A 21,737-nucleotide genomic window follows, 5' to 3' on the forward strand; every position below is an offset into this window, starting at 1 on the left:
CAAGCTCTATAACATCTTTCAGGAGTAATTCAAAATCCTATTTGTTTAGCAGTGCATTTTGAAGACCAGTGCCTTTTGAAGACAGACTTTCATGTCTTTTTTTTTTCTTCTGCTTCTTCATCTTCTTCTATTACGGTGATGTACTTGTATCTTCAGTCTGTTTGCTTTGATGTAAAGCGCCTTGAGCATTTAATCAAAGTGGAGAACGGCGCTATAGAAATTGTATGTATGTATTATTATTATTAGATAATGAGAAATCTCTTATGAAATATGAAAGAGCATATGATTATAAAAGGAATTCAAAGTTTATTAGATGAAAATTGGTTTTGAAATGGCTGAGATATCCAAAAGAAAGTGATCTGAATACAAGGTGGGACTCACATTTCATTAGGGTCACTTTGTTCTACTTTGTTTTTAGTTATCTCAGATATTTCAAAATCGATTTTCATCAAATAAGCTTTGAATTCCTCTTAGAATTGTATGCCACATAACATTTCTTAAAAATGTTTTTAAGTATCTCGCAAAAAATTAAGCCGCACCTCACGTCAACCAATACTATACCATCCCTTTAACTTTGATTCAGTGTTCAACAGTGAGGCTAAGATGGCACCATAGATACAAAAATGTCCTGAAAACGTATGTGAAATTACAACCTTGGTTTTTTTGTTGTTGTTTTTTAATGACATGCTATCCTCACCTCTACAATGGAATTGAATAAACAAGATTTTTGTGACACATAGCCAAACCACATTTAATAGGGTTCATATCAGTGCTAGAGAATATGCTGTGAATTTTTATCAACTTCTACACAAAACATTTGTAATTTAAAGAACTGATCAACCTTACATATATGTGCTGATTTACGTCCTGTAAACACGGATGAGAAAAATAACCTTGCATGTGAGCAAATGATTGAACAAGACATGTTAATACCTCATGCTGTGCAGGTAATGATGTGACATTCACATGGGATAGAAAAGGAGGCAGTGGGTCAAAAGTATAGTATAAGTATAGCACTAGAAATGATGGACTTAACCCTTTCCATACAGGAACCTGGTTACCTGTGTGTTAAATCTACAGGGATTTAAGAATTCAGTATGGAACAGGATAAATGATGGAAAGTACAGTGTTATAGAGTAGTTGGATATAAAAAAAAAACAACCTTACCACAAGGTAACTTTGCAGGTCCCATTTCCTTATATTGCAATGTTTTTGTACCCTGATATACTGAGAAATCTCATAGAAGAAGGTGATTGTCATAATTTAGGTCCTCCTAAGTGACTTCTCCTGTAGTGACAGATAGCAAGCTAAAGTGAATATCTCGTAACACATGAAGTAATGCCAAAGGGCTAGTAAAGTACAGCAAACTAGTTGCATACTTTGAGCTTGGGGTTTGAAAGTCATCATGTCCATTATTTTCTTTTTCACACTGAAAAACAAAGAAAGAAAGTACATGTACATCACACAGAACACAGATGCACACTGTAAGGCACAAAATGATGTTTGCATACCCTGACATAACATATCATCTGCATTGTCATATACCGGTACATGTGGAAGACAGCAACAAGTTATAACTATGATCACAGTCACATTAGCAATCTTTGCTTTCTTCCTGTTGCTATCACTTGGTAATGAAGCAGGCATGTACTTCTGTTCACAGACTTTTTATACATGTAGGCCTCACATACAGTTAGTCCCATGTTTGTTGAAAGTCCAGCAGTGTGAAGAATGTTCATGCAAGAAAAATTGATGAGTTTACCACTATGGCAGAGACAAGTACGGACAGACCTCTCCAATATGTAGGACCATTGTGACTTACTTGTCACTACATCATTATGATTAACATCACATACCCCATTTATACACAAAGTTGGGCCCAGGAACATTGCTGAAGTGCTTTGACTTACGCCCCTCTGAGTTTGTTCATATAGAGAATCTTCGCTTGCCGAGACCACACACAAAGTGGCTGAGAAGGGCATAAACGTCACGGTGAACATCGGGGGTGCAGAAACTTCTAACGTGTAAACTGCATGTACAGCGTGCACCACATACCACTTCTGGAGTGTTCTACAAATTAATGCCCATTAGGTCTTAGAGAGCTTAAGGAGTGCTCCTGAACCTAGCCTTGAGAGGGGCTTAACTCTAGAGCACTCCAGGACCCAATTGTCTGTTCATACAGAGTTTAGAGAGCTTCAGGAATGCTCCTGGAGAGCTCTAAATGCCCTGTATGAATGGGGTATACATCTCCAGGAAGGCACATATTCCCCTCCATGGGCACCACAACCATCACTAGTCCCTGGACCAGCCCGGCAACCCGGTCCCTCACAGGGTAGTGACCTGCGTCAGGTTGCGCTCGTTGAAGAATTGGTGCTTCTTCTCTCTGGGATCGGCCTTCTTTGGGGCGAAGAAAGAAAGGAGAGACGCCGAGCCCTTTGCCACCTCATCCTCTTCATCATCATCCTCCCTGGTAAATCACAGCACAAGGTAAATCACAGCACAAGGCATCAAATTATGCAAAAAAAAAGTTGTATTGGCATAACAGCCATATGAAAATAGGGTCGGAAGGACAATTCTTTTTCTTTTTTACTGCAACGCTTTGCAGTGAAGTAAACACTGTACGACTCCATATGGTGAAGTACAAAAAAAAAAAAAAAACTTGAGAAAACAACCGCATGTTATGAAAAAAAAATCATGCTACTACACACACAGATTAAATAAAAACAAAAGGATAAATCACAATAAAAATTTCAAAAAGATAAAAGGTGTGAAACTCAAATGAGAAAAGATGGCGACTGCGCAGAAGCGATAACAATTGCACTGTTGATAGCAAAATATTGTGCTATCGTGAAAGCGATAGCGAAGATTTTTTGTTGAAATCTCTAGGGTCTGTGACATTTCTAGGGTCGGTCACGTTACGCCAGTAAAACCATTTTTTTTTTCTTGGCCTTACAACAATTCTTTGTAGCATTAATCAGCTGAAATTCTACACAAGAAAGATAAATTAAAAAAAAAAAGGTCAGCATAAAACAGTTGCCATACTGTAAAAGTTGCCATACTGTAAAACTAGAAACATTTGCAGCATGAAAATTTTTAAAATTGAAGCCAACAGCCTTTTTCATCGCACTAAATTTTTGTGAATTGGCAACTGGCATTAAGTCCATCTGTGTAGCCAACCCTTTTCAGAAAAATTCTTGTATGTGAACATTTCTGGTTTTACAGTACCAGGCATTCAGCACCTTCTAAATGTACATGCTTTGCCCACTGTCATATAGCAACACATCCTTGAGACTAATACAGGAGAGCCTCGCTATGAGGAGGTTGGATAGAGTGAGATTCATGATAACAAGGACATTTGGGTGGTTCCACGCAGCTCATTATAAGGTTCCCCCATGTAAGCAGTAATCATCATTCAACTTTTCTTCAAAGTCAATCTCATGTCCATACTATTTCATACCTCTACACAGTATATGAAAAAGGAAGATGTATGTTTCTTCTTCTTCAAACAGATGCTATCAGCTCATTCCCTGAGACTAGTCAATCAAGTGAGAATTTATTTGAACATCCTGCAAAGTAACACAGTATAACCCAGTTTGGTTTGTAGTAGCAAAAACACACACGTTTATAAAGTTTGCTAGCATTCAAATCTTCTCATTGTCCAGATTTTGCTGGCAACAACTCACCACTGTACAGGGAAAGCGTGGTCATCCAGTATTAAGGCCGCTGTGGACCAGCTGAATCGAACAAACTGAGGGAATCCGAAGACGGGGTCAACATTGTCGACTAGCCATTTCTTGGTTGAAGGATCTACAAGTGAGAATACAGACAAATTCAAAAGCATTAGATATATCATACCTTTCAAATCAACAGTACAGATTTTGGTAATTCAAGGTGAAGTGACACTGCACAAAATGTCTTTTTTATTTCCACTAAAATCTGACAAAACATTTTGGAGAGTCAGATTAGATTAAGAAGTAAACTTATCACAAGTAATATAGTTTTTCCCAGAAGGGACTTGGATTTGAATTACTTGAACTTACATATGAAAGGTTGCAGGCACTTCTTATATCATCACAGGGTATCTGTTTCTGTGCAAATTTTAAGGACAGCAATGCTGTAAAAAGAATATGATCAAGAAGCTACAGTATACGAAGTGATGTACCAGTGGAGCCAGTCTGAACAACTGCAACAAAATTCAATATGCACTACTGTGCACTCCCATTCATAACAAACATGGTTATAACAAAATTCCGGTTATAATGAAGTAAATATTCAGGCTGCAATGTTATCCACTCTATGTATCTTTATTGTTTATTTGTTATGTTATTACAAAATTTTGATATAACGAAAGAAAACTGCAGGTCCCAAGGACTTCGTTATAACAGGAGTCCACTGTACATCCACATAAAACATCCTGGCACTAATCAAGACCCTTTAAAAGTACATTTTCAGTGGAGATATACAGTGGACTCCCGTTATAGTCAAGTCCTCGGGACCGGCAGTTTTCTTTCGTTATATCAAAATTTTCTTATAGCCGAACAAATAAACAATAAAAATACATAGAGCGGATAAGGTTACAGCCTGAATTTTTACTTTGTTGTAACCGGAATTTCATTATAACCATGCTCATTACAACGGCAGTGCACGGTAGCAGGGTCCAGTAACATCAGACTTGTTTTCTCTTTTGAAATCTTTCCAGATAGATCTAATTTTGCCTGGTCACCTGATGGGTACCCGCTGCCGTAGTTGTCGGATTTGACCACACTGCCTTCGATGAACGCCCAGCCATGAATCACTCTGTCCCTGGTCACCTGGCAAAAATAAAGGACAGTTAAATCAATCACGATAGCAAGAGTAATCTCACTGGTTTTGGAGTAATGTTACTAATTCCATATGGATAGATTCTCAAGGAGATTCAGCTTTACAAATATTTCTTATTTGTCATGAGTGGGTAAAGGTTTGTTAAACACACTGAAAATTGAATGTGTGTAGCATGTCTCTGATTAGAGCTATTGCAAGGATTTTTTCTCCCTGAAGTAAAAACAAAAACAAATAAAAACAAAAACCCGATGAAATGCTATGACACTCTGATGTTAGGGCAAGAAAACTTACTTTGTCTTAATGAGACTTCTAAACAGTGATCTTTCTGACAAGAGTAAATTGTTTAAATAGAAGCCAGAATTTATTTCTGCAACTCCATCAGTTAAAAAATTGGAACAGCTGAGCCCAGCAATGCAGATGCCAGAGTGCACTTAATGTGTCAAATTGAATGTACAGAGTGACAGAAAATGGAAAAGGAGCTGAGGTACCTTTGCACATATACTGGCAGCACTGACAATGGGAAACTTTGCGTCGGCCTTGGGCGTGACAGTGATTTCTATGTCTGGGAAGAGAGCCTGTAGCTTAGCCTGGTACTTGCTTGCATCTCCAACAGTATCCACAAAGACCTGTCACAATGGGGATTGTAAAAGGAACCGCATGAATTAAAATGATATCATCTTGTCACCCAGGGTGCCCTACTTACTAAGAAATAGAATTGCTCTTCCCTACAGCCCTTCCTTTACAGGCGCTGTGGCATAGTGGATAAGACTCCCGATCAGAGGACCCAAGTTCGAATCCCGCCCAGTGCTTACGTCCTTGGACAAAATGTTTTTACCCACCATGTCCCGCTCGATCCAGGTGCATAAATGGGTACCTGGCAACGCTAGGGTAATAATAATGGCAGGGCCCTGTGGTAGAGCAGTGGCAACACTGAAGAGGCTACCCTGGGTAAATAAGACCTTATAATAATAATAATAATAATAATAATAATGTTAATAATAATAATAATTATCATTATTACTATTATTATTATTATTATTATTATCTTTATTATTATTATCATTAGTATTATTATTAGTATCATTAATATCATTATTAGTATCATTATTAGTAGTAGTATTATTATCATTATTATTAGTATTAGTAGTAGTAGTAGTAGTAGTAGTAGTAGTATCATTATAATTAATATTATTATTATTATTGTTATTATTACAGACCTCTGCATGGCAAACTGCGCATTAAGCCACTGAGGTGAGCTGATTATGTTATATCACACATTTCCCATAGACACCTACCGAAGTACACTTAGGACCCAGTCTTCAATTGGTTAATATTAAGAACTGCACCAGAGTGAACATGGAACATTGAGGACAAAACAGGGCAGGTTTTAAATTAAGAATCTCATTCTTAAATAGTCAGAGGTTTACCAACTAAATGTCACAGGAATTTCTTATGTTCAAAAAAATTAAATAAAAATAATTGAGCACATATGTCACAACAGAGGCATTCCTAGCAACCTCATTTTATGCCGTTGTGCATCTGTCAATGTTAGAATATTTTGGAGTGATGTGTATGTATTCACAACTGTGGTCAATGTAACTCAAAGCTCTATTCTAATATTTCTCATTGTCCATTTCATTGTCCATAATGTTTCATGGACAAACAAGTCAAAACAGAAATATTAAATATGGTGAGGTAACTGTTCTATCTCTGAATTTTACTGGGTCACCAGGCATTTAGACTGAATGACTACTGAAATATTGCTGAATGATGTTGCAGGCACTCAACAAAGTTTTCATGTCGATGGCAGTATGTGAGATGCTTTTATGCTCCTACCTCCTTGACCATTACTCCATCCGCCAGTGCCCTTCGAAGAAGACCGATGGCAGAGTCCATGGACACAGCATTCAGGCTGTACTTGGTTCTAGGAAAATTTCACACAAATGGCATACCATTAACTTTGCACATCTATCACACAAAACATGATTATACAGTATGTCAAAAAAAATTACAATCAGATTTTGCATTGATAACTCCCAATGAGATTTAACTGTCTAAATGCTACTTCAGGGTCTTAAGATATAATATCTTAGCTCTATTTAGCAGAAAACCCCATTCAATCTGGTTAAGTGGTCACAGAGAAATGTGGATTGTTGTGAAGCATGTCATGGGTCTTATTCTTCCAAGTTAAGCACTTGGATGCTCTTGGAACTGCATATTAATGTGTGAACACAATGGACAGAGCTTGAAGGGAAGGGATTCCTGACATGCTTTACAAAATTTCTCATTTCTCTTTGATCACTGTAGCAAATCGGATGGGGTTTTCTGTAAGATGTGAGTTATAGTTTCATACCCTGAAATTGCATTTGGATTGATTCACTAGTTTTAAAGATATCATTGTGGAGGGTCCTGTTGTAATTTTCTGGGAGACATACGGTACATTGAATAATATCTCTTCCATCTATTGCAAGGCATATTTTGTGGATTATATATGAGTATGAGGTGCAATAATCTCTACTGAATATAGGTAAACTGATCAGTGTCTTATGATATGAAATATGTATGATACACAAATCTGTGCAATATCTTGCAATTCCTACTGTAATGTTAGGCATCTTAGTGTCAGTCTTATTACAGACCACTTCCACTACATAATGAATTATTGCTGTTGACAAAACAACTAAAATTCCCCTGACACAAGCCTTTTTCAAAACATGCATTAAATCATTAGTACCACATTCATCCTTTCCATTCAATAAGTTGAATCAGGAATACACTCTGTGGTCTACAAGTTATTGGTGCATGTGTACATTGTACACTGATTCTAACACTTGACAGAATATTATGGAGCATTGCCTTAGTCAAGTGTTACATATCTAAAAGTCAGTCTCGCGTAAGGTAATGCTTCTCCAGTTTTGTATTATGATGCAATATACAGCAATCTAAAAGACAATCTGATTAAGACTTATGACAAACATGCAAAAAACGCAACACTGCACCAATATCTCTAACACACAGCTCACTATGATAACAAATGTACTACTGGTAATAAATATTCGGTCGCATGGGACTAAGACAATGGATTTTGCTTTAAGTGTCACGAGATCAATTTACCTCCTTAGCATAGAGTTGGCAATATAGTTTGGAGACAGGATTTCAATCTTGTAACCCATTTTGTCGCTGGAGTCCTGAATCTTCTTCATGAGGGCTTCTCGCTGCTCTTCATTCAAGGTCTTTGAATCTTTATTAACAAGAATTTGTTAAGAAGAGAAAAGGAAACACATATAAGCTTCAAGCAGGAACCAAGAATGCTTGTTTCTCACTGGACATGTGGGACATTTGGTTTCAGTAATCAATGCAAGATTGATCTGAACACAGCCAGCTGGAGATCATCCTAAAGAAGCAGATCTAGACAGAGAATTCAGCCATCCATGTTTAGAGCTTGAGAATGACTTGGTACTTGCACTTACCGTCAATCACAGTTTACATTCTTCAATGTTCAGACATCTAACACAAGCCATATATGTGCATCTACATGTCTAGAAGAAAACTCATCCTACCTGGAAATTTATAACATTTTCACAGAACAGTAACCTGTCAGTCCTAATCCAGATATGAGTTTACAAAAATAGTCAAAAGTTTGATCTGATTCTTGCATATTATGGTCTCCAACCTGCAGATTTGCACACATAAAGCTTGCATATATATTTACAACTCTGGCTTACAGGGATAAGAATGGACCAACAGAAATAATCTATTGTAGCACTGTCTGACTGGCAATCCAATGTAAAACAATGGCATACGTTTGTAAAGGAGGAAATCTTTGTGCATTTCGTGCTACCAATAACTAGCACGAAAACAAAGGCATGCAAATATTTGCCTGCTATATATACAGTGTACCTCTATGTAATGTCTTCATTCCGCAGAATTAAAAACACGCAAAATTCATCTCACTTGGTAGAGCACGAAAAATTACTCGCGCGAAAACATCCTCTTTTACAGTATTTGTAAACATTCTTGGTAGCGTAACTACTTGGTAGGATAGATCACAGCTGATAGTTTACCTGCAAAACCCAGCTCTCCGAGCTCCTTCTTCCATGACACAGGACAAAAGCTGGTTCCATATACCATTGGCCCTGAATAAGATCATAGATCAGGAGAAAAAAAACAAAACAAATACAAACATCAGAGGAGGCCAGAATGAAGCAAACATAGGTGCACTGAAAGAAAAACACAAAATCTAAAACATAAACCCAATGAGAGCGATGTAATTGAAAATTGGCTAATCTTATGACAATATCTTCTTATGTGTGAAGGAGTCTAAACAACAGCATACCACTTTGTGACAGTCAATTCTTCAAAGAAAATTCAGTGCATGACTTCATGAGTTTGTGAAGATGTTTTAAAACAGGATTAACAGCATTGGTTGTTTTATATCTGATCATCTGGATATAGAACTCAGCATGCCGTCTAAAAAGGGCAAAATACAGAGGCATGCCATACATCCTGCAGGTTTTAGTTTCCTGAACGTTATATTTGTATGAACAATAAAATGATAAAATATGAAATTTATCTATGTTGTACTTGTGACTTTTGTCATCATACCGTTTTTACATGCAGGGCTCAACATTAGTGGTGGCCTGGGGCCATTAAAATTTGATGTCTGGTCACCAAATTTCCAAAAAAAAAAAAAAAAAAAAAAGAAGCTACATGTATCTTTTGGAGGCTCAATCAGGTACCGGTAATTGAGATTAAAACTGGATGGCAGGTTTCAGTTTATTTCGGGACACTAGATTTCTCTCTGGGCCACTAAAATGTCAGATTTGAAGATTTCAGTGGCCCAAACAGCCCATCAGAGCTACAGTGAAAAAAAGTTTTTAAAATAGTAGGGTTAAGCCCTGTATATTATGTCAGAAAAAAAAAGAAAGTAAGAGGCTAAAATAGCATCAGAGACTGGCAGCATTATATAACCTACCTCAAGCTTCCAGCTTTCATAAAACTGAAGTGGTTGAAGTATCGGCACCAGCACCAAGGTTCGACCTCCCGTATCGTACCCCATGCCATGCACATGCCCATGGCCATGGTTTGCCCATGCTCAAAAGCACATATAGGTTTCTACATATATCAGGCGGTCTAATTTTGGAGGGCATTTAGTATACCAGTAGATCTACTTGTATAGACTATATAATTCAATTAAATGGACGGCTTGCATAACCATGAACGAAAGGTTTTGAATTTCAATTAAAAAAAAAAAATCAGCACATATACCACTTAGGCCCTATCAGTGATCAGCACAACTAAATTTTACAATTGATCATTCATGCCATGGCATGGGCATGGCAGAATGCCTCCTCAAGCTCTGCCTAGCGTAGACAGAAAGATCCGTCTGTCCGGAGGACTCTTTTATATTTTGCCATTAACGCTGTCCTCCGTAGACAGACGGAAGGTACCAGTACCCATTGCTGTGTGGATATTCTTAACCACTGTCTCTATGGAAAATTGGGTGAGGTACCTCACCCTTCTCGATTGCGTCTAATTCACGGCCCTAGGTCGGCAAATTTAAGCTTGTATAGTTAAATCAACTATTCAAGAATAGACTAGAGTAACTGCGTCAGTAAGCGGCCATGCAGCCGTTCGCGGCAGGTACAACATACACGGTAATATACAGCTAAACACAGCATTGCACTGTTACATGCACACTACACAACACACTAACAATCAACAAAAACCAACCGATAAAATGGGCACGATCTCTGACGAAAGTGAAATTTTCTCACCTAAATGACAACATATCGCATCCAAAATAAGATTTTCGGTACTTCTTAACATAACAATTAAGAAATAATGGTCCAAGAAACTTGATTTTTTTGTCGTTTTCCCAATGCTCATGGATTTTGAAAACATATCCTCACATTAAATCGAACTTTCGCGAGCCGATGTGGGCCGCCATTTTTGTTCGGAAAGTGGATGTTACCATCGAAAAAATTCAGAAAAACACGAGAAAGACATCAACAAAACCGCCAGAATTGCGATCTTGTTTGCGGCCAATGCATGTGCGCCCGCTATTTTCACGTGCTTTCGCAATGGGAATTGGCGCTTACGCAATGTTCGCGAGACATGTGAAGGCGTTCAGCTAAAGATTGCGGAGCACGCGCGTATTGCGTAGGGATTGTACATCGTGCCGCAAGAAGAAATACTATGTTGCATATCGCCCTTATCGGCGAAAATTGTGCCGGGTTTTGCCCTGGTAAATCATGAAAACTGCGTTGGTCAATGATAAATTTCTTTCATGAAAACAATTGCGTTAATGAATAATCTTGTCTATGATATACGAAATGCTTGAAAATAATTTGCCTGATTTGTTTACAAGTTGGAAAAACCCTTAACAATGCTTAAACTGCTGCAAACGGGATATTTTACTCTACACTCACCAGATTAATGAATAATCCAACATTTCGGTAGAATTTTCAACGTAAAACACACATCAACCAGCCCGTCGCGTCGTCACGTTCAAACTGCAGAAACATACAGTATGAATCTATTAGCCAATCACATGCGAGGTAGTTTCTACATGTTTTTTTTTTACTAAACACGTACCTCACATGTGATTGGTTTACAGATTCAAAATGGCGACTTACTGCTAGCGAACGGCGATGTTGCGATATGGATAAAATTTCTGTATTATAACCGAGTTACTGTATTTCGATTGCACAATGTGAGAAATTAACCCCAAATATTGCTGCATAATGTGTCATGTCATGTCAAACTTGTTCGAATGTAAAAAAGCTGTATGAAATTTGGTTTATCGTAACGTTTGATCTGTGCGCGTTGCTCCACACAGGAGCTGGGATCATTGACTTCGGTCTGTATACGGAGGGGATCCATGAAGCCAGACGCAGTCTCCGCGGAACATTCCCCGACAGACAGATACAGACCGATCTTTCGGTCAGTGCCTAGCGCTACACAATTGTACTTGTAGCTGGCTCGAGCTCTGTCTCTGTCATAATTACATCATACTCGATAAGACAGCTGCACAGAAGCTAGCTCCTATTCATCATCATTGTTATTCGCACTATTTTCCTTTCATAAATCTATACAGTACGTGTATAAATTTATTTAATAAATTCAAACCTGGTGTAAGTGGTGGCTTGTCACAGCCACCACCTATTATACCTGCACCTACTGCTATAGACGGGACTGAAGTATTGGGCAGCTGTCATAGACATTCGACTTACCAAGCACTGGGCCCCTTCCAGCTTCGTCAATCCCAAAGCAGCATGGCTCGTCTTTGCAGATTTGCGGGATGGTTGATTCGACAAAGGTGTTGAAACTGCTATTCTTCTCGAATTCCGTCAGATCAATCTGCGCCATTTTCTCTTGATCTTCGATGCTTTCAGGAGATTCCATCCCATTTTCTTGGCTCTCCTCCATGTTGACATCTGACATTTTCAATAATTTCGATATTGCCGCGCGCGCGCCCGCGCTACCTATCTACCCCTATAAACTATTCCATTGATATCGACTGATGAGATCTCGAGCTGAGAGCTGACGAGACGCGGCGAGCGATGACGCCGCTACTGCGCCAACGCGTGCGCCAAAAAGTGAAGAGACATTCTCGCCTTCACGCAGTATGCAAGTCTTCGCCAAATTTCTTGTGATGACATAAATTCAGGGGAAATATTCACAGAGCATGATTTGAAAATGGGTTTGTGAGGGAACAAAGTGATAGTTGCTGAACACAGCAATCCTTTTGAGCTCGGGACAAAAAAAAAAAAAAAAAAAAAAACCGATTGGAAAACTGGGTGGGAAATTTGTAATGGATGTAGGCCTAATGAATAAAGTGACCTATTGAAAAGTTCTGCCAAAAAAAAAAAAAAAACACACACACACACAAAACAAAACAAGCAAACTAACTAACTAAACATTCCACAATTTTTTTTTCTTTTGCCAGACTGTTATCATTTGTTTTCACTGTTCTGCATGTTTGACTTCACTTTTCTCATTGTAATAAACGTTGAAAAGCATAGTAGAAGAGTGCTGGAATTTGCAGATTTTTCTTTTCTTTCTTTTTGCCTGCTTCTTTTAGCTTTATTTTCCTTTTCTTCTTCACTTTCCTATGTTCAGTTTTTTTTTTTTTCCTCTCTGGTACTGCATTAGACATAAGTTAGACTCATTTGACTGCATGATTTAGAATGATCTGCCTGACAAATTTCTTAGGGCTATATAGTTTTGCTTTGGTGACACAATAATAATATGATTTCGGTTACTCTGTAAAATTATCATATGCAGGTATATATTTATATATATATATATATATATATATATATATATATATATATATATATATATGAAGAGTTTGTTCGCAAAAACCGATAAGTCCATATTTGCCAAATGGAGATTTTTGCGATTAAAGGTCAAGAAAAATAAAGAGAATAATAAGAAAATTTCTGCTTCTTTTGACCATAACTTCAAAAATGTACCTTTATATGTAGTGACCAATATATCATTAGAAAGGTATTATTTTGTTATGACAGAGACCGTACTTCAAAATCTTCAAAAATGGACTTATCAGTTTTTGCGAACAAACTCTTCATATATATATATATATATATATATATATATATATATATATATATTTAACTTCACCCAGTCATTAATAAACGGACTTGTATTCAGCTGAAGGAGCACCTAAGGCACTTGAGGCAGAATGCGAATGGAATGAAATCGAGATACTCACATTTCAAGATTCAAGATTCAAATTTATTTTCACTTCCATCAAATAAACAAAGAAATTATATACATTGCATACGTACAGGATATTTGTAATAATTGCAGAATGTGATTTGACAAAGTACATATGAAAATGAGAAGCAGATGAAGAAAAAACGCAATTATATCTTTGTAAATATATAAAGCGTGTAATACAAGTCAACTAATGATGAGGATGGAAGTGGAGGGTCTCACTAAGAAGCAGAGCTTGTACGATATGGGACCCTCAGAAAATACACAAGACAGCAATATAAAACAAAATAAAACGAACCGATGTCAACTGACATCAAAATAATTGCGAAGGGAAAAAGAAAGAAAAAAAAAGAAAAAAGGGGATAAGACTACAGCACGTGCCATCATTTATTTCCCTTGTCTTTCTCTTTATTCACAGTAGCCCTACTGACTTAGGATGAAAGGATTGTCGCTCAGAAGTAGTGAAATGTCAACTTTGGAAAACATTGTCCTGGTATAATTTTGTCCTCAATGGCTTGTCGATCTTAAAGGGATGGTATATACGCGGTTGAGATGGGGCTTCAGGTTTCCAACATTCTTTTTTTTTTTAAATGAGGAGGCTGAGATATCCAAAACAAAGTGATCCTAGTAAATGGTTGGACCTACCTTTTATTTAGCCATTTCAAAACCAATTTTCATCAAATAAACTTTGAATTCCTCTTAGAATTGTATGCTCGTTAACAATCGAAGTGGCTTCCATAAGATTAGTATCTCGCAAAAAAAAAAGTTAAAAGTTGAATCCTCACCTAAACTAATACTATACCACCCTTGGGGGGGGGGAGGGGTGTAGGCCTAGTTGTCTGACTTTAAAACCACCACACCATTTTTGTGCCAATCGACACTCGGAGCACACAGGGTTAAAAGACGGAAGTTATCAACAACCCAAGTTGGTCCTTTAATTGTAATTTTTCAGAACTTCTATTGCGCATCTCCCTTGTGAGGGCGCTTTTTGTCTATACGGCACACTGATACGGCACTGCTCGACCGCAGGCCGTACGTCCATCGTCGGATAGAGAGAAATAAAACCTTCCAGTTATAACTCACTTGTAACATAACAAGAAATATTCTTGAAGTTATTATTTAAAATTTCTCATATTTCTTTGGGTTTTTGTAGCAGCTTTAATCGCAAACTGGATCTCAACGTGAAGAGGAAATCCACCCCAAAATAAATAAACTTTAAAAGAAAGAGAAAATATTCCCTACAGAACGATACAAAAATGACAAAAATCAGACAAGAAGTAAGAAAGTTATGACATTTCAAAATTTCGCATTTTTTGACAAACGTTTCTTGACCAGTCCTGAATATTCAAATGAGCAAGTTGACGATGTCATGCTCTGTCATGCTCTGCTCATGGTAAAGAGAAAACAAAAGAAGAAATGACACACATGCATACACACACACACACACACACACACACACACACACACACACACACACACACGGGGGGGGGGATCCAGGAATTCGCGCACGCGCCCCTCCATTTTTTCTTTTTATTTCTTTTGTCTTAACTATAAAAAAAAATAAAGTGGGAGTGCGCCCCCATCTGAATCGGCCACTGCGTGCACACACATGTACACACATAAATGAAAACAAACGAAAAATGCCCTCCCCTTCCCCAAACAACAACAACAAAAACAAGACAAATACAAAGTAACCTTTCACGCGCCTCTACCGGTGCATTTGATATGGGTGAGTTTCACTGTATGCCAATGACATATACATTGTACGTATATCTTCGTTTACAGTTATCTCTTTCTCCTTTTTTCTCTTTCTGATATTGTCTATTGGGACGAACAACCATCTCGAGGGAGATTATGGCTGTCTGTGTAAAACAAAACACAACTACATATAGAAATGACTTTCGAGTAGACGCTTCTCCTCTGTTTTCATAACTCCTCCCGTCATCATCACAGCTATCATCAAAATGATCGTCATCATTTATCATCTTCTGTTTCCTTTATGCAGTGTGCAACTGCAACTGCTACAGTATACAAATTTACTTTTCTTTGAGCGTTTCTGGTTAAAACTATGGGCAGAGGTGACTCCAAAAGAACTACAGTGTTTTCACTGAGGGGCGCAGTCCCGAAGGGAATAGTTCTTTTGGAGGCACCGAGGCCTATTGTTTGAACAAGAAACTCGAAATTACGCAAAGTACATTAATTGTTTTATATTTTGCATTCAAACTTGCAAAAAAAGATAAACAAAAGAAGTGGAAATGGGGGAAATGCGAAGCGAGAAGTCGTACAGTGTGTTGGATGCGATGTTGTGAAGGGACGAAGCAGTGCATGATGTCAGAGCTGCAAGAATCTTCAGCTTATTGAAGGAGGCAGACTTGATAACCAGAAGGAGAAAAACTGTGTTGTGAAAAATATCACAACTAGAAAAGCACTCGGAGATTCAGATTCAGATTCAGATTCAGATCCTTTATTGTCATGCACTACGGCATAAAAATCTTTGCAACAGTCTCCATAAAAATTTCACATGTAAAGGAAAATAAATATGTATACATAACTGAAGGACAAGGAACATAACACTAAACAAAGTATAGCAAGTACACGTATTATAATAATCAAAATATTGCACATACCTCCGCCAAGCCAACAACTCATTTCCACCCTTACACGCATGCAATTTCCCAAAATAGAAGCCTTTTGTTTGCGTCATTGCACGGCGCCTTGCCCGAGCAGAGCGCGCGCTTTAGTGCGCGTACGTAAACCTCCAGTACGCCCAGCGTGAACCCCAAGTTCCTGGACCTTATATTTTATGCTAAAAGATGAAAAACCCTTCAAAAAATCTACAAAAATTCCCGGATCACTACCAAAATTGAATGAGGTGTTCTTTGTGTCAATATCGATCTTTTATGCAAGTTTGATTTTAATCCGTAGACACAACTTTTGAGTTATTTTGCAAACAGACAAACCAACGCCACAGCTTACAAAACGTTGGGACCTATCTTCCAAGAACCTCATCCACAAAGTGGAAATGGTTCAGAGAAGAGCTGCGAGATTCAATTTGAATCGCTACCATAACACCTCAAATGTTACTAAAATGCTGCAAGAACTTGATTGGACCACTCTGGAACAGCGCAGAGAAAAATGACAGGCTAATCATGATGTACAAAATACTTGTACACAATAATCTTACTCATTTTTCAGCACAGGACTATAGCATCAAACAGGTTACTCAATATGGACGAGAGCCGCGAAACCACATTCCTATCAGGTATACCATACTCGAGAACTGAATCGCATCGTCATTCGTTCTTTCCAAGAACTGTAAGGAGCTGGAATTCCCTGTCGTCAGAAATTGTTTCAGCGCCATCTATAGGATCATTCCGTAACCGACTAACGGTTGATCACAGTGGCTAGTTATTTTCTTCAAATTTGTTATGTACTTGTAAATATCTGTAAATAAACTGTATTATAATGTAAACAGCACAGTCTGCAAGAATCTTCAGCCTATTGAAGGAGGCAGACTTAATCAGAAGAAGAAGAACGCCGAGGTGATGAAATTTTACATTTTAGAGTGAAGCTATGCCAAATGTCAGAATTGCTTTATGACATCACAATTGTATTGTTATAAATTGATACATTTCACAGAGTGACGACGGTATGAAGCAGTGCGCACTGTCAAAATTGCTTTGTGCCGTCACAATTGTCTTGTTGGAAATATTGTTTCATTTTCACAGGAGTGATGGCGTGGTGCAGTGCGCGATATCACATTTGCTTTGTGATGTCACAATTGTTTGTTAAAATTGTTACTTTTCACAGGAGTTACGGTACAAAGCTGCCCACAATTTTAGAATTGCTTTGTGACATCATTTTGCAAAATGTCGGCATAGAGTTGACGTCATTTTGCACATATAAATGCACATGTAGCACTTCATGCAGTGTCAAACATGCCAACTTTCTGACATAGCTGGAAATACCTATAACCACGTGAAGCTCTTTCATCCAGTCACTAGAGGATAGATTTTCTATCTAAAATGTTATAAGCCCCATTCTTTTTAATAAAATACATGTAATGTATCCTTGCACGCTTTAGTGATTGGCTGAATGAGCTTTGTGTGACTGTGATTATGTATTTTCAACTCTTTCAGAATGTTGTGGTAATTGACACTTCATGGCATATCATTTGGAAAATGACAGTACTTTTTATGACAACAAGTTTCAAATAGTGCACTATTTGTGAAACGATGTCACAAAGGAATCGCCACATCACAAAACAATTATGACATCATGCAGGCGCTCTTTTTTACGGTCATTTTTGTGAACTCTGTAAGTCACACAGCAACTGCGACATCACAAAGCAATTTTGACATTAGTGACATTCATGATTGGCTTATTTCTTTTCTTGGCCGGTATAAATGAGACCAAACATCTTTTAAAGCCACTGTTTACCATTGTCAGCAGTGATTAAAAAATGTTCGAATTATCACAATCGATGCAATGTATAGTTCAGTTGTATCACAAAACAATCGTAGCATATGAAAATTTGGCAATAAAGACGCAAATATCAGGAGATATCACTAATTCTTTTTTTCAGCGAACCATAAAATGTAGACGGTTTATTCTAGCAACGATTTTAATCAAACTATTGTATTTCTAACCATTTTTGACGTTGATTAAACAGATTATCATTTTTATGTTGGTTGTTTGGACCCCTAACTCATATTTTAGAACTATTTTGAAGCACTAAAGATTGTTATTTGATGATAAAATGGTGGCTTGAAGTGATGAGCCGTCATGTTTAACTTACAACACCCACATAGAAATGACAAGAGAAAAAGTAGTATTTTTGCCATAAGCTTTCCCCCTTCTTGTGTCAGATTATGTTGAATTACCTATCCCATTCCTCGACGCCAACTATGGGAGGGGGCTCTCATACAACCTCCTGCTCCCGAATTTGGTGCTTTTGGTCAACAGAGGGCGTCCACCTAGATCAGCCAGAGCGGGTTGCAACCCGCTCTGAGATCAGCGAGTTATCCAAGGAGCTAATGTAATGTACTGTTCTTCTTTGGTTATATGTCTCCACCACACTCTTCACCCCAGAAATTCTCAGTCACCTCAAATCTGTATATTCTATTCAAGGTGAGTGTAAAGGTACATTGGAAACATAATGCTACTAGCATACAGAGATCATTGATTGGCTGTTTGATGTTTGTAAAAAGCTTCTTTTTTTTCTGGCAAAGATAAAAGCATTTATAAACAACATGAAGACAAACAAAACAAAACACCCCCATCAGAAAAAAAAAGAAAAAAATAAAAAAATGCACAACACTCACAAAGTGCACATTCATATTGCCGGATGAACGTAAATAGCATTGTTATGCAATTAGGAGGAAAATGAATTGAGATAGGGCCTACTTGTATGAAAAATTATATTTTTGGATTGGACAAGCAGCAAGGAGCTAAATCAAGTTTTTTTTCCTTGTTAGTGATATCAGACATAAATCTAACTAAACGGCATAGACCCCCATTGAGGAAGCGTTCATGCTCCCCCCCCCCCCCCACACACACACACACACACATAATTTATGTAGCGGGAATGGTGTCTTGTTTGCAGGTCGCCAGATTATAATGTTTATGTGTGAATAGGTCGAAACGACTGGATAACCAGAGTCTAAGTACTGGATGTCGGCTTCGGGTCGAGCTAACCCAAGCTCTGGACTCTGTACCAAGCATAAAGCCCTTTATTTGTGGATAGGAGACTCCAAGTTACATTCTGATAAGAGGATATAACACCTTAGGTATTCTTCAGAGGTGAGAATGCATTTACTCATGTCGTTTGGTCATGATAACGTTACAATTCGGAAATATGTTGTCGCGACCTTCCCTGCCGTAAGCACTGCTACTGCCACGAACTGGGTGAGTTGCGCTGCGGGTTGAACACCGATAGCCAAGTGTACATTATGTTGACCATGCTCCTTCACTATAGGTTAGCGTACGTAGGAACATCGCACGGTACGAAGCTCGCAGCCCAAGTACAGCAGTTCGTACCAAGAAATTAGCGTGCAGTAGCAAACGCATTGAGCCGTAGCTCTGGCATGGCATGCTACTGGCATTCGCATAAAGTACAACGCATTGACCCTTTTTGTATTGGCCTAGCAGAGCTTTCGCAGGGGAATTTCATTAAAAGAAACTAGATTGTTGATTTCATTTCCCATCACATATCACCCTCCCTGCTTTTAATTTTGAAGGGATTCCTGGATTTCACCTTGACTATCATTATTTCTGCGACGTGAAAAGTAGAAATAGGGTGGGGTGTGTGAGGTTGCCCAGCTGATATTGCACAGTTGCATTTGTTGAGAGTGAGTGTAGTCTATACTCAGTGGTGTTAATACTAAGTGTTATTTTAGTGTTACAGTGTAGTGCAGTGTTCAGCTTTGTTTCTTTTGTTCACAGACTGTCTGAACTCCAACTCTTAACCTCCATAATGAAGTTGGAGCTATAGCCTACACTTGTATGGCTATGCTCCTAATGTCTCTTTAATCTTACAATGTTTTAAAGTGCATCATGTTTAGTACATTCATTTCGAGAAGGTTTCACCAAATTGCAAAGGGCAGCCCAGCCAACATATTTGCATTGATTGCGAGTGTCATCGTAGAGCTGCTCCCTGGCTTTGGGGTTTGTGTGGCATGCAGTGACTATGAATCTTGTGGTCGTGAGGGCCGAGGGCTTACCGATGGCAATAGTCCTATAAATGTGTACTTCCTCAGCTCAAGGCTTCAGTCGTGTCACTGTAGTTTTAATATAACAATAATATTAGTAAAAATCAGTGTTGCGAGAGAATTTGTAAAATTTGCTTTTAGGTGAGTATTACAGTAATTAAAGCAAAGGGAAAATCAGGAAAATTGTAATACATTATTGGGTTTCTGTGTAGGCTACCACTTCTTTCTACATTTTGCGTGATGAATTGATAACATTGAGCATTTGAATTTACCTTGAATTTACCTTGAAGGCCACACCTTGCTACATGGTCGTCGGTCATGGTAGTGCATTACTGTAGTCTGTAGATAGTGTGGTTTGGGTCCCATAGGACCCATTTAAAAACCCAGTTTCGATAATTGTCTTTTGAAGCTTAGAAGTGTCTGTCGACTGTATGTATGTGGCTACTTGTAACAACATACGTGTACATTCTATTGAAGGTAGTTTGTTTGATATTGCAATTACATTCACTTTATTTTCATTCATTTGATGTACAAAATTTGATCTTTCTTTAAATATAACCTGTTACGAGAACACAAAGATATCTGAACCTTATCTCTTTTGCAGTTTTTGAGTGATGTAGATGACAGAGCAGTCAGGAAAATAATTTAAGAATTTAAATCCCAAAATGACATATTTTGAATGAAAATTGTGACAGGGACTCTTTTCTTTTCACATTCACAATGTGAAGATTGATTACTCTGTGCCACATGTTATTCAATGCCTGATTTATTATTCATTGTCGAGTCTGCAGTTCATTGTGTTAACATTGTGTTTATGTTGCAGGTATGATGAATAGTAAGGCTTTCAGGGAATTTCTCTGTCAGAATGGTATACTATTCATCTTGTTTTATTTATTTTTTTATTATGTACAACTGTATGCTTCATTCAATACTCAGGAGGTGCGAGGCACTGCCCAGAAAACAAAACAAAAGAAAGAAAGAAAGATGGCACAGCCAGCCAGGCACTGCATGTACATGTACACTGTAATAGTCCCCAGCCATTTTGATGCCTGTGACAATTTCCACATTTTGTCTAACATTGTGTTTTGTTGGATGAAATACATTTTGTTTATTATTCTCTTTATCTAATATTTATTTATCTAATATTACTTTCCATTTGTCCTGTGCTTGATATTTTATATAATCTCTCTTTTTTTGTCCTTAAATATGTTTTTTTTTGTCAGTGCAGCAGTTGTATAAAACTACTTGTAATGATTGCACAAAGGGTGTATGTAGGATTGCAAATTTGATTAAAAGAAAATTGAAAATTTCCTATTTTGTAACAGTACAGAGCAAATGGGGGTATAAGATTGTGTGTAACATCACAGAATTCAAACAACTGCCAAATTATGTTTGATTGAAACTTCATAACTTATAAAAATAATAATAATTTCTTAGGTTTGATCAGAATTTGCTCTTACTCTC

General features: G+C 37.8%; 2 protein-coding genes across 2 annotated transcripts in view; one reads left to right on the forward strand and one right to left on the reverse strand.

Moving 5' to 3' along the window:
- Positions 1-2,288: 2,288 nt before the first annotated feature.
- Positions 2,289-12,252, reverse strand: LOC139739890 (ribonuclease H2 subunit A-like). The gene is made up of 8 exons (XM_071650491.1): positions 12,057-12,252; positions 8,886-8,957; positions 7,936-8,062; positions 6,658-6,745; positions 5,310-5,447; positions 4,724-4,811; positions 3,684-3,807; positions 2,289-2,467 (listed from the first exon to the last, which is right to left on the reverse strand). The coding sequence occupies exons 1-8, from the start codon at positions 12,250-12,252 to the stop codon at positions 2,326-2,328; spliced, it is 975 nt and encodes a 324-aa protein (XP_071506592.1). The 3' UTR covers positions 2,289-2,325.
- Positions 12,253-19,232: 6,980 nt separating this feature from the next.
- Positions 19,233-21,737, forward strand: part of LOC139739854 (LIM domain-binding protein 2-like) — a 101,307-nt gene continuing 98,802 nt past the window's right edge. The window contains 1 exon segment of the mRNA XM_071650455.1: positions 19,233-19,365. The gene's annotated coding sequence lies outside the window, so the exon portion shown is untranslated.

This window comes from Diadema antillarum, unplaced genomic scaffold (assembly GCF_040938485.1).
Source record: "Diadema antillarum isolate AM-2024a unplaced genomic scaffold, OU_Dant_1.0 seq00000821_RagTag, whole genome shotgun sequence".
Classification (NCBI taxonomy): domain Eukaryota; kingdom Metazoa; phylum Echinodermata; class Echinoidea; order Diadematoida; family Diadematidae; genus Diadema; species Diadema antillarum.

What these genes read in the sequence shown, in the direction of transcription:
- LOC139739890 (XM_071650491.1), bottom strand. Translation starts at nt 12,252, where the DNA reads ATGGAGGAGAGCCAAGAAAATGGGATGGAATCTCCTGAAAGCATCGAA. An exon ending in CTGCCAGTATATGTGCAAAG is followed by an intron (nt 4,812 to 5,309) that starts GTACCTCAGCTC and finishes TATTTTTGCCAG; the next exon opens with GTGACCAGGGACAGAGTGAT. An exon ending in CACGCTTTCCCTGTACAGTG is followed by an intron (nt 2,468 to 3,683) that starts GTGAGTTGTTGC and finishes GTGATTTACCAG; the next exon opens with GGAGGATGATGATGAAGAGG.